The following is a 16,320-nucleotide window of genomic DNA, read 5'->3' on the forward strand; positions in this document are numbered from 1 at the left end:
TTATTTCAGTAGTGTCACTCTTGTCTCCACAAAAAATTTGATTACACTTTCCCGAATCTGCTTGGTCTTGACTCCATAAACAATTGGGTTCATGGTAGCTGGCAGTAGCAGGTAGAGGTTGGCCACTATGATGTGGATGTGGTGGGGAATAGTGTGTCCCCCAAAACGATGAGTGAAGAAATTAAAAAAGGCAGGCACATAAGTGATCACAATTGCGCAGATGTGAGATGTGCAGGTGCTGAAGGCTTTGTGGCGAGCATCTGCAGAGGACAGATTCATTACTGCTCTCAGGATCATTGTGTATGACACGGTGATACAGAATATGTCAAATGCACAAACCACAAGAGCAACTAACAACCCATAGACTGCATTGACCTTGACATTGCCACAGGATATTTTGGCCACAGACATGTGGTCACAATAGGCATGAGGGATGATGTTGCCTCGGCAATAGGGAAGGCGCTTTGTGAGGAAAGTGAAAGGGAGGATGAATGCTACACTCCTCAAGAATGTAGCAAGACTAGCCTTGGCAATCACAGGGTTAGTCAGGATGGTTCCATAGCGTAAAGGGTAGCAGATGGCCACATAGCGATCCAGGGCCATGAGCATTAACATACCAGACTCTGTAGCTGTGAAGGTGTGCACAAAAAACATCTGAACCAGGCAGGCTTCAAACCCAATCTTTTTGAGGTTGAACCAGAATATACACAGCATATTGGGCACAGTGGTAGTGCACAAGGTTGTATCAGTGAAGGAGAGCAGGGATAGAAAGTAGTACATAGGTCGGTGTAAGGTCTCCTCATGGCCAATGAGGTAGATAAGCCCACAATTCCCCACAACAGCAATCATGTACATGAAGCAGAATGGCAGAGAGATCCAGACATGTGCATCTTCCAGCCCAGGTATACCATTCAGGATAAAGAAGTCTGGGGTCAGGCTGGAGCTGTTGGCTCCAGACATAATGGCTGGCAGGGTGAGTGCATTTTTTTCTCTTTAACAGTGTCTGTGTCCTGGAATAGAGTATAAATCGAATGTAAGTAGAGGATTAGGAAAATTAATGCAAAAAGCCACTCTTTTCCCCTTTTTAATTGATTTTTATTGAGCTCTACATTTTTCTCTGCTGCCCTCCCTGTCTCCCCATCCCCATCAATGATTCCCTAAGGTCCCCATGTTCCCAATTTACTCAGGAGATCTTGTCTTTTTGTACTTCCCATGTAGATTAGATCTATGTAAGTCTCTCTTAGTCTCCTCACTGTTGTCTAAGTTCTCTGCAATTGTGATTTGTAGGCTGGTTTGATGTGGGAGTGTCATATCAATCTGTTGATTTCATTGGTTAAGCAATAAAGAAACTGCTTGGCCCTGATAGGTTAAAACATAGGTGGGAGGAGTAAACAGAACAGAATGCTGGGAGGAAGAGGAAGTGAGCTCAGAGACGCCATGCTCCCTGCTCCCAGGCAGATACATGCGATGAAGCTCCGACCCAGGATGGACGTAAACACACCTAGCGGTGCTACACAGATGATTAGAAATGGGCTAAATTAGTATGTGAGAATTAGCCTAGAAGAGGCTAGATAGAAATGGGCCAAGCAGTGTTTAAATGAATACAGTTTGTGTGTTGTTATTTTGGGGCATAAGCTAGCCAGGCGGCCGGGGTGCTGGGGACGTAGCCCCACCGCTCCAATTACAACACTGGTTTTCTTTGCTTTATGTTTAAAAAACACTTATGAATGAGTACATAAGATAATTGTCTTTCAGTGTCTGGGTTACCTCATTCAAAATGATGTTTTCTAGAATAGATAAGAAAAATGTGGTACATTTACAGAATGGAGTACTACACAACTGAAAAAAATAATGATGTCTTGAATTTTGCAGGAAAGTGAATGGAGTAAGAAGTTAATTTCTATGAGAGCTCTGAAACTAGAAGTGATTAGATGTCCTTGTACTCATTCTCTCTAGCTTCATGTCCTATTTTTTTAACAACACCAAAATATGACACTGGCAAGTCACTCAGTCACTCATGCCCCAGAATTATCTTTTTGCACTGAGATAATTGTACCATGCTCTCATTGTTGCTTGCATTATCCAAAAAAGACAATGTAAAATACTGTGCTAACATCGTGTGCAGTGAATATTGAGTAAATATAGCATCAATAAAGCATCAATCACTATTTCTGTTTCCACCTGTATCTTTAGATCCTATCTCAATTAAGAGGATTCTGGCAGACGAGTTTTCCCTTGACTGATGTATGTCAGTTAAGTGAAGTTTTTTTCATCCTGCTCAAAATCCAGACTTATTGTGGGAAATAATAGTGTAATGCTGCCTCAGATGTCTCTGTTTCTTCTAATGCAACCAGAGGGCAGACAGCATCCAAGGCACAATACCAGAAAAAAAGATGCCAGGATACACAGAGAAGCATGAGCTGCTGGGTCTAAATTGCTGACTTACAAATTAAAACTGATAAACTCCCAAAGAAGCCATCAGTGGGTCCCAAACATCAACAATATGAAAAAAAAAGACATTCAGTAAATCACAGACAGATGCGTCGGCTGTTCCTTTGACTTTATTAGTATATACATCAGACTTTCCTCTAGCTCATCCTCACTCCTATATGACTCTGCAGACTTGCAGAACTCCTCTCTACCAAGGTCCCACAGTCTATACAACTGGCTGGACCTAGGTAGATGACATTTATTCTTTTTCCTATTCTCTACTTTGCTCTCTCTATACTAGCCTTTAATCCTGCTGCAGTCTGCCTACATGATCCCCTGCTCCCAACCCATCTCCATTTCCTTGAGACATTGCCTGTTGGTGCAGATCTCTAGGGTCCCCCTAGTTCTTTCTCATTGCCCTTCCAGATTTTCCTTCTAGCTTGTCTACATTCCTTTTTGATTCTTACCAGTCCACAAATCCTCTCTCTACTAGAGACTCCTCAACCAGTGCACTTTGAACCTATAACTACTCTCTACTGGTGAGCCCACCACTGTCATACTAGGCTAGAATTCAAAGTGGGCATCATTAACCAAAGAACAGAACACCTATCCAACCAAGAAAAAAACAGATATCTACATATCATAACTCCAGATGTCTAGATCCCAATGCAAAACAAGAAATCAAAGAACAAAGATAATATGTCTTCCTGCAGAAGCCAGAAACTTATCAGAATAGCCTCCAAGAAAATCTACTTCTCTAAAGCATAAGGCAAGCACCTCAATATAGTAATCTGAAAATATTCAAAGTCCTTCAAGTGAATATGGATAAATGTTTTAATGAAGATAATGAAAATACAAATATTTGACTGAAATAATGAAAAAACACAGGATATGAAAATAGAAGGAAATAGAACCACTAATGAAAACTCAAACGAAAGTATGGCTGGACATGAAAATTCAGGATAATAAACCAAAACCTCAAAGATGAGCTTCAACAACAGATGAAAAGCATGGTTTAATTACAAAAACAAATAATTTTTATGTTTTCCTGCCATCATTATTTAGCATATATAAAATAAGTATATCTTTGGATTGCATTGTATTATAATGTCTACATTTTAAATATTGTTATTTATGTAACTAACTTCAGTTTCAATAAGAGAACCATTAAATGATTTGGGCTGAATTTCTATCAATTTCTAATGTTGATGGAGTTTTCTTTTCTGCCCAGTTCCTGTAGTCATTAAGTCCCAAAGAAATCACACAGAGGGCCAGGCAGTGGTGGCGCACTTGGGAGGCAGAGGCAGGCGGATCTCTGTGAGTTCGAGACCAGCCTGGTCTACCAGAGCTAGTTCCAGGACAGGCTCCAAAACCACAGAGAAACCCTGTCTCGAAAAACCAAAAAAAGAAAAAAAAAAAAAAAAAGAAAAAAGAAAAGAAAAGAAATCACACAGAGGTCTACATTAATTATAAACTGATTGGCCTAGTATTTCAGGCTTCTTATTAACTCTTATAACTTATATTAGCCCATAATCCTTGTCTGTGTTAGCTATGTGGGTTGGTACCTTTTTTGGCAAGGCAGTCACATCTTGCGTCCTCTGCATCTGGTTCAGGACTGCAGATTCAAACTTCCCTCTTCTCAGAATTCTTGTTGCCCCACCTCTACTTCCTGCCTGGTTACCCCACCTAAACTTTCTGCCTGGCTACTGTCCAATCAGTGTTTTATTAAAAATAACACGAGGGATAGGATAAATTGTCCCATAGTACTTCCCTCCTTTTTTCTTTTTTTTAAAAAAAAGAAACAAGAACTATGAATCTAATATCTTTTGTCTAGCTTTTCTCTTGACCATTATCCATAACAACTTGTAACCAACATTCTAAACAAAGGAAAATATTCATAGTCCATTTTTTGGGAATATGGGTGCAGTGTTCCAGGCTACTCCTGTTGATTGGTTGGCATTGATAATTTTACAGGAACTTAAAGAAAATTTAGAATTATGGTCAAGTCCTGACTGGAAAATTTTGTGAGGCTTGATCATCTCAGGCAGCAATCTTGAATCTATTCTGGATATAGAACTCAGACAACTGGGCCATCTGCTCCTATTGGAGATTTCTCAGGGGGTCTTCCTTAATTAAATCTGATATTTCTTAACCTGGAATGAATCCACACCCTCTAATTTCTTGTGAAAACAAGAAAAGCCTCTTCTCTAAATTAACATACCTTTTGACTTCAATTTTGAAGTCATGGTATTTTCAAAATACATATCTTGGATTAATTCAGCAGCATTTATGAACAAATATCTTTTATCAGCTGTTGCTCCATACTCACTATTCAAACAATTTAAAAAGATTGTAAAAGGAGAGAGCTGCTTGATTATTCCTTGCCACTTAGTCTCAAAATACTCACACAAAACTATATTTAAATCACTGCTTGGCCAGTTAGCTATAGCTTCTTTTTGGCTAACTTTTACATATTAATTTAGCCCATTTCTATTAATCTGTGTATTGCCATGTGGCTGTGGCTTACTGGTTAAAGTTCAGCATCTGTCTCTGGTGGGGCACATGGCTTCTCTCTGACTCTTCCCTTCCTTCTCCCAGCATTCAGTTTAGTTTGCCACACCTAGCTGTGTAGCCCAAGCAGTTTCTTTATTCATTAACCAATAAAAGCCACACATAGACAGAAGGACCTCCCACACCCACACCATTCTAAGATCACCATAAACAACCCACTTCTATTTTGTGCTATATAGTTATAGCAGCCTTCTCGGTCTTAGCAATCATAACAAAATATCCATGAACTCCAAAACATGCTGAAGATGCTCTGAGTCCCACAGTAAGAAATGTCCAGCCAAGTTTTAAGTCATTTGAAAATAAATAAGCACTTTATATGATTAATAAAAATTCTTTTGCCTTTAATAAATGGCAAAATTATAAGCATACCAAAGATCCAATTTAAAATAAATTCCTTTCTGATTTATTTTCCAGTGTTTGTTTTGTATTCTTATTTGATAACCCTATGTACTTACAGTTATGTAAAAATTTCCCAGAGAAAAAGGAGTTATAAATGGAAAGTGTTCTAAGTTCTGCTCTGTGCCATAGACAAATTACAATAGCTAGATGAGGAGTAGGCCTCCAATTAGTTCTTAGAATACAGCCATTAATGCAAATTGTCTGTTTTAATAATAAACAGATTATAAGAGATGTTTTACCCTTTAACAATTTAACAGCGTCTTCAACATCCTTTAAGGAATTCTATTTTCTCAGGTTACACTAATCAGCCAAGTAGATAAGTCTCTTCTGTTGTGGGTTCTAGTATTCTAGTGCAGGCTGATTCCTTTATTCAACTCTATACAGCATAGGTAACAACCTCATTATATCATTGTATAAGAAAGGGAATGGAGGTGCAGGGTAATTCAAAAGTACCTTAGTTCACAAAAGCAAAGTGGTGGCAAAAGTAAAAATTTCCACTTTAAAGTTTACGAATTTCCATCACCATAGTGGATGAACCCTAACGCTGAAAAACAGCTACACAGGCTCATTAGATCAGAAGAACCTGATGCTCAGGTGCAAGAAAGAAAAAAAAAAATCTTATGTTTGGTCGTATCTTAAGGGAGAGAGACAGAACAAACACAGAAAGTTAAAGATAGTTGGTTCTTCATTGAAGGAACCCTTCATACAGAGCCTGTCTGTAAGACTGCCTGATTTTCAGGTCTGAACCAGTTCACACAGATGCCATGTGACACCTGGCTTTGTGAGAGATTGCACTGAGGTCTTCTGTAGAAGTCTCCTAACAAATCCTTCCAACTCCTTCTACTCTCTGGTTTCCTAATATTGGACAGACTCTCATTTTCCCACCCAGATCATTCCACTAGAGAAGCAATCCTGAACATAATTAACTATTAGCTAAAGCAAAAATACTTTTCTCCTATAAGAACCTCAAACTGCCCAAACTTCTCTATCTCCGTGAAATTACAGATGGATTAAAATTGTTTCACAGTGTAGGGAGGTCACATTTTCTTTTTATTCCCCAAATGAATAGTTATGTATTATTGCACTAGTCTACAACCACACCCTAATTATTACATTTCTTTTAATTTTCAGAAGCAAGAATCTTTGGAAGTCATCCCAGCTTACCTTAGAGTCAACAAAGACAAGACTGATGTACATGACTGAGCATCAGGAAGTCTCTGACAATCAGATTCAACTTGCAGGCTGCACAGCCTTTTGAGAAATTCATAACTGAGTTGGTGTACCTGATTGGGTGTTTTCAGTTCACTCTCCCAGGAGACCTAGAGAGGAGGATAGAACCTTTGGGACTCTTGTGATAATTTCTGCACTTAATAGTTCTTTAAACACTGGTAAAACTAAAGAAAAATAGTATCATAGGTTTTCAAAATGACTTTAGGGACAGCACACACAAGACACACACAGGTTCAAACAAAATCAAATCCCAACACCAAGAAAAGGAACCAGACTTTTCATCCCATCCCTAACCAAGATGCTGTTGATACCTACTGGGATAGGGAAAATCAGTTTTCTCCATTACAATGGAGAGATTTGGGTCTCTGTATAATAATATGCTGGACAGTTTGAAAATGGAATGATGAAATGAGAGGATATCTAATTTAGATGGGATTTATATAACATCTATTGCAAACATTATCAGTTTTATCATTTTTGTCTTATCACTAAAAAAGTTGGTTAATCTGAGTGCTAAGATACATGCCTTAGAAAAATCTAATAAAACAAATCACAGAGATGTTCAAATCCAAACAGAAGAATTTAATGAAGAGCCAATTTCAGCATTACATTATAATAATATAGAGGAGCAGCCTAAGATTTTCAGATAACCAACCTTAAAATATCCATAACCAATTGAATGATTAAAAACCACCCACCTCACCACTTGGGATGAAAAACGGGATGATATAGATATGATAGAATAAAAGCGTAGACTCTACTTTGAAAAGAAAAAAGGGATGATATAGATAAGATAAAAGGTAGATTATTAAATCTACTTTTAAAAAGCAACTACTAGTATTAAATGTTTCACATTGGATTGGACTTTTGTATAGTATATACAAATTTAAGATTATTTTTGTTAGAACATACTGTACAAACATTTCTACTCTTGTTCAAGGTCTTGTACCTATATAACTCATTTAACAATGTAATGTAAATTTTTAGTCCTTGAAAATTATTATTACCAACTGTTTAGGATAATAAGGAAATGCAGATTAGTAGTTAATCACCTATTATAATCTAATTTGTAGTCACATTAGGTATCTTTGTTTTCAAGGTCAAACAAGTCCCTTCTCTTGAAGCTCTGTGTACCCAAAGAAGAGGGAGATGAAGGATTGTAGGAGCCAGAAGAATCAAGAACACCAGGAGAACCTGGCACACAGATTCAACTAAACAGGGTTCATAGCAATTCGCAGAAACCCAAGTGGCAATCACAGAGTGTATGGGTCTACATGAGGTCCTCTGTATATATGTTGTAGTTATTTAGCTTGGGGGTCTTTGTGGGGCTCCTAACAGTGGGAGTATAGGTATCTCTGACATTTTTTGCCCGTTCTTGGGACCCTTTTCCTCCTTCCCGGTTGCCCCCTACAGCCTTTATATGAGGGTTTGTGCCTAGTCTTATTGCCTTTATTTAATGTCGTGTTTGGTTGCTATGCCTTGGAGGCCCACGTTTTTTGTGGAGGGAAATGTAGAAGCAGTGGATCTGGGTGATAAGAGAAGGGTAGCTGGAGGAGTGAAGGGATGGGAGGCTATAGTGGGGATGTATTCTATGAGAGAAGAAAAAAGAAAAAGAAAAAGAAAAAATAATGAATATAGAATTTATTTTTACATAGCCTAGGTTATTTGCTCTACTACATGTCCCTATAACCAATGACTAAGTCAAAAGGCTGTTATTAAACATAATGTCTTGGTCCTCATCTGACTGTTTTATACTGTAAACTCTATTGACACAAGCCTCCTCAAAGTCCTAAGCTACTTATTAAAGCATGATGTTTTCCCCCTTCAATCAATCTACACATTATGTACTCCTCACACAGTTTGCCTTCCCCTAAATTCTCTCATGCTTACTGGACTGCGCCCCATTGAATCACTGGAGTCTTTGCACACTATAAGCATCTATTAAGAGATTCACGTTGATTTAGTTTGCTAAGTCTGGATGTTATACCTCAGAATAATCAAAGACAGAAAACATGGAAAATCGAAAGTGTTGAAGAGGAGCTAAGGAGTTAAGAGGGTTTTCTCCTCTCACAGAAGCCCAGAGTTTGATTCCCAGCACCCATGTTGGGCATTGCACCTATGGCCTGAAACTACAGCCCCAGGGATCCTATACCGTTTTGTTGCCTCCACAGTTGCTGCAGACATACAGACACACATACACATAGATAAAATGAAAATAGTTTCAAAGTGAAATAATTAGTTAAAACTTACATTATAAGCTAAACTTGCAATTCTCAACCATCCCTAGCCATCTTAGCATAGTACCCCCTTCATAGCTTTTCTGTACTCCACAACAATATTATATACGCACCCTCAGTAAAAAGTTAAAAAGAAAAAGAAAAGACAAAAGAAAAAAAGAAAAGAAACACAGAAAGAAAATGTCCAAGCACTGTCTATTTTGTTTAGAGATATCCCTCCATGACAAAAAGAAACACAAGAACTATAGTCACAATACTTAGAAAAAAATTCATAGATATAAAGATATATAAATCCTCAAGAGAATTTATAGAAATGCATGTTATTTTAAATGTCCTTATTAATTTTTTAGTTGATGACCACCTACTATTTTTGAACTCACAATATAAGTAAATTTTATGAAATCACATACATTTATAACATTATTTAATTTTTTTATTTAAAAAAAAATATAAAATATTTTGACCATGCTTCTCCCAGAACTTCCCTACCTCCATACTCACCCAATTTCGTGGACCTTCCCCCGTCAAAATAAAAAGCAACCAACATCACAGAACAACAACAACAACAACAAACCCAAAAATTAAAACAAATAACATAACAAAAATTTCCGAAATGAAACAAAAGACATCCTTCCATAGACACACAAACAACAGAATTCATTTTGTTTCTAATTATTTTAACAGGAATCTCTAATTTCTAATCCCACCATGGGATGGGAGTTACTTCCTGGACATCTCTCCTTTGGGGGATTAAAGAAAGTTTTTTTTTTTTAATTCCCCATATATGCAGCACCTTGTATCACTATTTCCCATAAGGCTGTGTGGTCTCTAGAGACTGTTAAGCCCTGTTTTACATAGAGATTTGGTACTTCAGAGAGTAAAAGATCATGTATGTTTCCTGTAGACTCTCAGCTGGGCACTACAGTCTTCAGGTGAGGCCAGCGGCTGCCATCATACATAATCCTGAGTCCTTTCCCTGGCATGAGCAGGCCTCAGGCTCTTTCTCTACAGCTTTATTAAGGTAAAGATTGGTTTCTGCTCTCCGGATAATCTGATCCCCTGCTTATTGTGCAACAAAACTGGGTGCCATTTCAATCTACCTGTGTCATCACGAGAAACAAATGGGCCAGGAACTGACCTGTTGAGGATACTGTCTGTGATCTGTTAGCTGAGAAAATTTTTTTTTTAAATTTATTTATTTATTTATTTTTTAATTTATTTATTTATTAAGGATTTCTGCCTCGTCCCCACAACCGCTTCCCATTTCCCTCCCCCTCCCTCATCTGCTCGAAGAGCAATCAGGGTTCCCTGACCTGTGGGAAGCCCAAGGACTGCCCACCTCTATCCAGGTCTCTTAAGGTGAGCATCCAAACTGCCTAGGCTCCCACAAAGAAAGTACGTGCAGTAGGATCAAAAACCCACTGCAATTGTTCTTGAATTCTCAGTATTCCTCATTGTCCGCTATATTCAGCTAGTCCGGATTTATCCCATGCTTTTTCAGACCTAAGAGATGTTCATTCAAAGTAGACACAGTATTGTGCGAAATGGGGAGTCTCATCTCAAGGTGAGATGCTCTCGACATGTCTTTTAGAATATACCAAAGACTCGAATTATTTATTTATTTGTTTCAATTATTTGATACCAGAGATAAACATGTAGGATTACACAATAAACTCACTAGGGTCCCTTAAACCAATGTTAAGTGGATCAGCACTACTCTCTAACTACTAGACTGTCCCTTCCCTTTCTTCAATTCAGCTATGCAACTTGCAATAAACAGAACTTTAACTGGCCAGAGTATTCTTTTAAAGTAGTACTCATTCAAAAATAAAATTCGTAACAGATTTAGCCAATGCACTAAAACAATTCACAGAACAGTGAAGGGGTAAAGTGAATATAAATTGTCCTAGTATAAGTGTTTAGATTACTGACTCTATTGAAATGAAGAGAGAAAGAGGGCTTATGGGTACCATTTGCTTCACCAGCACTTAACTCAAAATCACAAAATTCTGTGTCCTTGGGAAAGTTATTGGATATACTCTCTTTGTTAGTTAAAAGTATTGGGTTGTAGACTTATTATAAGAATGTTATCAAGTTCACAATTAATTTAAATAATAACTAAGCAATAGTAAATGGATGACTTACATAACCAAAAAGAACTGCTACTTTTCTTTACCCAGGCAGATTGACCGATATGAGACGTAAACTTGCTATTTCTGTGCAAAAGGAACCTAAAACAGCTGAGGTCTTAGTCAGGCAAGAGTTAGCACAGGAGCTGTTGTCATGCAACGGCAAGTATCTGAGTTCTTCCAAAGTTTAACAAGATAGATTCCATACACTTAAGACATTTTGAAACTACAGCCACAACTAAACAGAAATCACATCAGAGTCTAAGCATCCCCTTTCGGGACTTGCTTATTACAGATGTTCTCCAGTAGACCGGGGAAAGGAGTAGTCAGATAGATCATAAGATTATATTTTGTGACTTTGTCCCTGAATTCCTAAGATAAAATGTTTCTGGCCTGGATCACTGCTAGAGATGTATGTAGTATGAGGGTGAAACCAAACATAAAGGCCAGTCTCTTTGTCTCTTTTGACCTGGACACTGGGACCAAGTGATAATACAAAGAAGTCTGTCTTCTGTTTCAACAGCCAAAGGCAAGCATGACAAGCCAAAGGCAGCAAACATTTTGCATCAAATGGCTGCTCAGTGGGGGATGAGGACCCAGCAGAGGCACCAGTCATAGCATCGGATCCTGGGTTTCCCAGGAGATCCTGGAGCTCAGGTACCTTGATCAGGTAATGTACTTATTGTTACCAAAGGGGTAAAAAAACCACAAGATTTGTCAAAATTAATCTCTACTAGCAGGCAAATCAAAGATTTTGTATCTAGTGAGAGTAGCCAACCTCGTGCTCTTGAAAGTTCTCTTTTAAAGACTGGCTCTTCTCTGTACTCTGATAAGACTTATGGAGAGAAGGGGACAGCATGAATGCCTTCAGTACACTTGTATTTCATCTTGCATAAGGCAATAGATGTGGATATGATTTTAGTTTTCTGCATGTGGACAGAAGCCTATCCCAGTACCATTTACTAGAGGACATGGGAGAAGATTAAGAATGGGTGTATTGGAAGGTCTGGGGGAAGAAAAATGAAAGGAAAAGAGATGTAATTTTATTTAAATTTCAATAAAAATATTAAAATATTAATTTAGTTACTAATATATAGATATATTTCTGGGATTCCTCTTCTGTTCCGTTGGTCCATGTGTCTGTTTTTATTCCAATACCATTTTGTTGAAGCTACTACATTTGAGATATATTGCATTTATTAACTTTTATGGTATGCTGAACCAAACTTTCTTCTCTTATTCAGTCTGTTTGATCATAATACATGACATTTTTAGTGTGCTTTTTTTATTTGCTAGAATTTTGTTGAGGTTTTTACACTTAGCTTCATCAAAAATATAGGCCATAGTTTTCTCTCTCCTTTCCCCTTCTTTCTTTCTCTCTATTCCTTTCATTCCTTCCTTCTTTTTTCTTCTCTATTTTTTCATACAATGTTTATTCACCTTTGGTATCAGGATGGTAATTGTTTTTTTAAAATGAGTTTCAAAATATTGTCTTCTCTTTATATTGTCCACTCTTTAAATTATTGGTAAGATTCATGAGTGAACATATCAGGTCCTAGGCTTTAATTTGCTAATTATCTAATCTCTTTATTGGCTATTGATTTGCTGGCATAGTGTTGTGCATAATAAACTCTTCTTAGATTATATATGGTAAATCACACTGTTGATATAGAATAAACTGAAATGCAAAGAAAAAGTTATTTAAGAGAAATAACAATAATCTTACTACTACATGCTGACACACAAAATTAATTTAATATAAAAAATTTCTAGTGCTCTTCATATGTAATAATTTACCCCTGTAAGTTATGTCCTATTTCAAGGCAAGTTAAACAATAGAAGACTTATAAGTATTGGTATCATACATGAAAAACAATTTTATCTTATGTGAATAATGATTTTATTAGCATATATAAATTACCTATAACAGATTTCATTGCACTACTTAATATACTCTTATTTAAACCACATTCCTCCACTACTCTCCCTTGTCTCCCTCCAATGTCCACTGATTCCTTTGGTTTTCTCATCTATTCATATCTTAAAAATACAATTTGTGAATCACTTAGTTTAGTTAAAGCTAATTACAGGACTAGAGTGAGGAGTTATTTTAGGAGTATGGCATCCTGCCACTGGCTGATTCTCTCTCTCTCTCTCTCTCTCTCTCTCTCTCTTTCTCTCTCTCTTTTTCTGTGTGTGTGTGTGTGTGTTTGAGAGACACAGAGAGAGAGAGAGACAGAGAGAGAGAGAGCCCTGTTAAACATTTCAGTCCCCCAGTTTGTGCTTCTACTTAATGGTAAAAATATTATACCTCCAAGGTTTTAAAATCAAACTTAGATAGTTTCAAAAACTGTTAAATTATTGCCTCAAATATTAGTATTTGTTTTTGTTTTCAAGACAAGGTTTCTCTGTGGCTTTGGAGCCTGTCCTGGAACTAGCTCTTGTAGACCAGGCTGGCCTCGAACTCACAGAGATCTGCCTGCCTCTGCCTCCCGAGTGCTGGGATTAAAGGCATGAACCACCACCGCCAGGCTTCAAATATTAGTATTATCCAATTATTGTGCCCTTTAAATGTCACCAGAACTCAAAACAGCTGATACTACTTATAAATGTAATCTTACTGTAGTTTTACGTTTTCACCTGGAAATAAACTAATCAATCCTTTTTGTTTTGTTTCAATTCATTTCCTCAGGATAGAGACTCTGGAACAAAAAAGTGTGTTCACTGAATTAGCTATGCTGGTTTCCAACAACTCATATGCAGCCCCACAGTGTTTCATTCTTAATGGAATTCCTGGTCTGGAAGCATTACACACATGGAGATCCCTTCCACTCTGCACAATGTACATCATCTCCCTAATGGGCAACTTTGGCCTTGTGTACCTCATCTGCTATGAGGAATCCTTACATCACCCAATGTATTTCTTTCTGGCTATGCTTTCCCTTGTTGATCTGTTTACCTGTACAACCACTCTTCCCAACGTCCTTTTCATCTTCTGGTTCAAACTCAAGGAAATTAGCTTCACTGCTTGCCTAGTTCAGATGTTCTTGGTGCATGGGTTCATGGGAGTAGAGTCTGGGGTGCTCATGCTCATGACCCTGGACTGCTATGTGGCCATTTGCTACCCACTAAGTTATGCTACCATACTTACCAACTCTGTCATTGCCAAAGTTGGGCTTGCCACCTTCTTGAGAGGTGTGCTGCTGATGATTCCTTTTCCATTCTTGGTTAAGCGTTTGCCCTTCTGCCAAAGTAATGTCATCTCCCATACATATTGTGACCACATGTCTGTGTTAAAGTTATCCTGTGCTAGCATCAAAATCAATGTCATTTATGGTCTCATGGTTGCACTCCTGATTGGTGCGTTTGACATTTGCTGTATCTCTGTCTCCTACACTATGATCCTCCAGACAGTGGTCAGCCTGTTCTCAGCAGAATCTCAGCAGAAGGCCTTCAGCACCTGCACTGCCCACATATCTGCCATCATCATCACTTATGTTCCAGCCTTCTTTACTTTCTTTACTCATTGTTCTGGGGGGTCACACTATTCCTCCTTCTCTTCACATCATTGTAGCTAATCTTTATCTTCTTCTTCCTCCAACTCTAAATCCCATTGTTTATGGAATGAAAACCAAACAAATCAGAGACAGCATCATTAAATTCTTTCATGGTGAAAAAGGTTCAAGGTGACTCAAGTAAAATTTCTTGACCTTTTAAAAGCAAGTAAAGGAATTGTCAATAAAACTCTAACAGGGAGGAAACCATGAATATTTTACATTACCTCTTCAACAATGTTGAGGAAAATTTGTATATGGGTTTATATCTCAATGCTTCTCCTATCTTTTCTCTTCATCTTACTTTTAAAAAATAATTTATCTTTACTTGTCTGATAAGACTGTGTTTATCATGCACAACATGGTATTTTAAAGTAAGAGATAGATCAGTTATAATTAAGTCTAGTTAATGTCACAAATACAGAAGTAGAATTATGCTTTTTCACCTCCAGCCCTAGTCAACTCACTGATATGGGATAACAATGATTTTCCTCCCACAGATCCGTTTCAGACATATTGCATCTTTTTTAGTGATTCCTTAAATATTTTGTTCATATTGGTTATCACTATATATATATTAGTTTCTTTAATATCTTCTGACCTGGAAAATACTGAAGATAAAATTCGTCACATGAATTAATTCAATAAATATGTAACTTCTCTCTATATTAAGTTCAAAAGGTTTGCCCTGCCATTAAAGTTCCTAGAATGGACACACGCTTCTTACTCAAAGCATAAATGTTTTAAGAGTCATGGTGATTGAACCATCTGGTATAGGGTATAAGTCTTCAAGTTTTAGGCCAATTAATTGGTAAAATGAGTGGTAAATTTGTTCATTTACTTATACTTATTTTTCATTTTCTAAATTAATGAGTATTTTTATTTGTTCATGTTACAGGATATTTAATCATGTGAACCCCAAAATTGCATTGCTTATTGGAAAAACCTGTTTCTAGTGATGGTATGGCCCAGCCCTAGAGCTTTCTGCTTGAATATTGTAAACAAGATTAAATAAAGCCAGACATAGGTTGCAATATTGTAAACAAGATTAAATAAAGTCAGCCCCAGGAGCAAGCAACCAGTTGACAGGAAGTGAACATAAGAAAAAAAAAACAAAGAGTAAGAAGGAATCAGGAGAATGGATAGAGGAAATAGAAGGGAGAGATGTTTAGTTTTATGAGTTTTGTTTGAGATGGTGTACAAGAAAGCTTTTTTTCTGGAACACTGGCAGAGGAGGAGGGTCAGCTGGGTGTTTTCTTCTGCCTCTCTGAGCTAGCAGGTTTCCACACCAGCATTTGGTTGCAGGGTCTTTATTTGTAAAATTGAATGATTGAGATTTAGTAAAAAACAACATGCTCAACTGAAGCCTATAACGAACTCTTCCATTTTTCTTCCCTGTCACCAATACTTCCATCAGAAGTTTTAATATAGACAAAGTACAAATATTTTTTAAACTATGTAGTTAAGATAACCTTTACAGAAGTCAGGGAAGAGACAAGTAGTCCAACAAAAGTAGAAAGAGTGGAGGTCAATTACAGTTCCTTGGATACCTTAGTAGATGATGAGTAAAGGGAAATTTGGCTACTCAAAGACATAGATTGCTCACAATTCGACAGCAGTCTATGAGAGGGATGTAACAGCTTTTAACAACTGCTAAGGCAGCACAGAATGTGATCATCTAACCTTAAAAGAATTGAAAAGTCACAGAAAATGGCATTTTGCTCATAATGTAATGCATAAGAAAATTAATTTATTGATAAGACAGAGTTT

General features: G+C 37.3%; 2 protein-coding genes across 2 annotated transcripts; one reads left to right on the top strand and one right to left on the bottom strand.

The window, feature by feature from the left end:
- LOC121457938 (olfactory receptor 52N2-like) lies at nucleotides 1-960 on the bottom strand. Its single transcript, XM_041667024.1, has one exon. The coding sequence runs from the start codon at nucleotides 958-960 to the stop codon at nucleotides 1-3; it is 960 nt and encodes a 319-aa protein (XP_041522958.1).
- Nucleotides 961-13,731: 12,771 nt separating this feature from the next.
- LOC121457935 (olfactory receptor 52N5-like) lies at nucleotides 13,732-14,686 on the top strand. Its single transcript, XM_041667019.1, is given in 2 exon segments — nucleotides 13,732-14,523; nucleotides 14,525-14,686. Coding segments are annotated over 2 exon segments (954 nt in total).
- The last annotated feature ends 1,634 nt before the right edge of the window (nucleotides 14,687-16,320 follow it).

Source organism: Microtus oregoni, unplaced genomic scaffold (assembly GCF_018167655.1).
Source record: "Microtus oregoni isolate MIOR12 unplaced genomic scaffold, Mior012 000016F_ref0000370, whole genome shotgun sequence".
Taxonomy (NCBI): domain Eukaryota; kingdom Metazoa; phylum Chordata; class Mammalia; order Rodentia; family Cricetidae; genus Microtus; species Microtus oregoni.

What these genes read in the sequence shown, in the direction of transcription:
- LOC121457938 (XM_041667024.1), bottom strand. Translation starts at nt 960, where the DNA reads ATGTCTGGAGCCAACAGCTCCAGCCTGACCCCAGACTTCTTTATCCTG.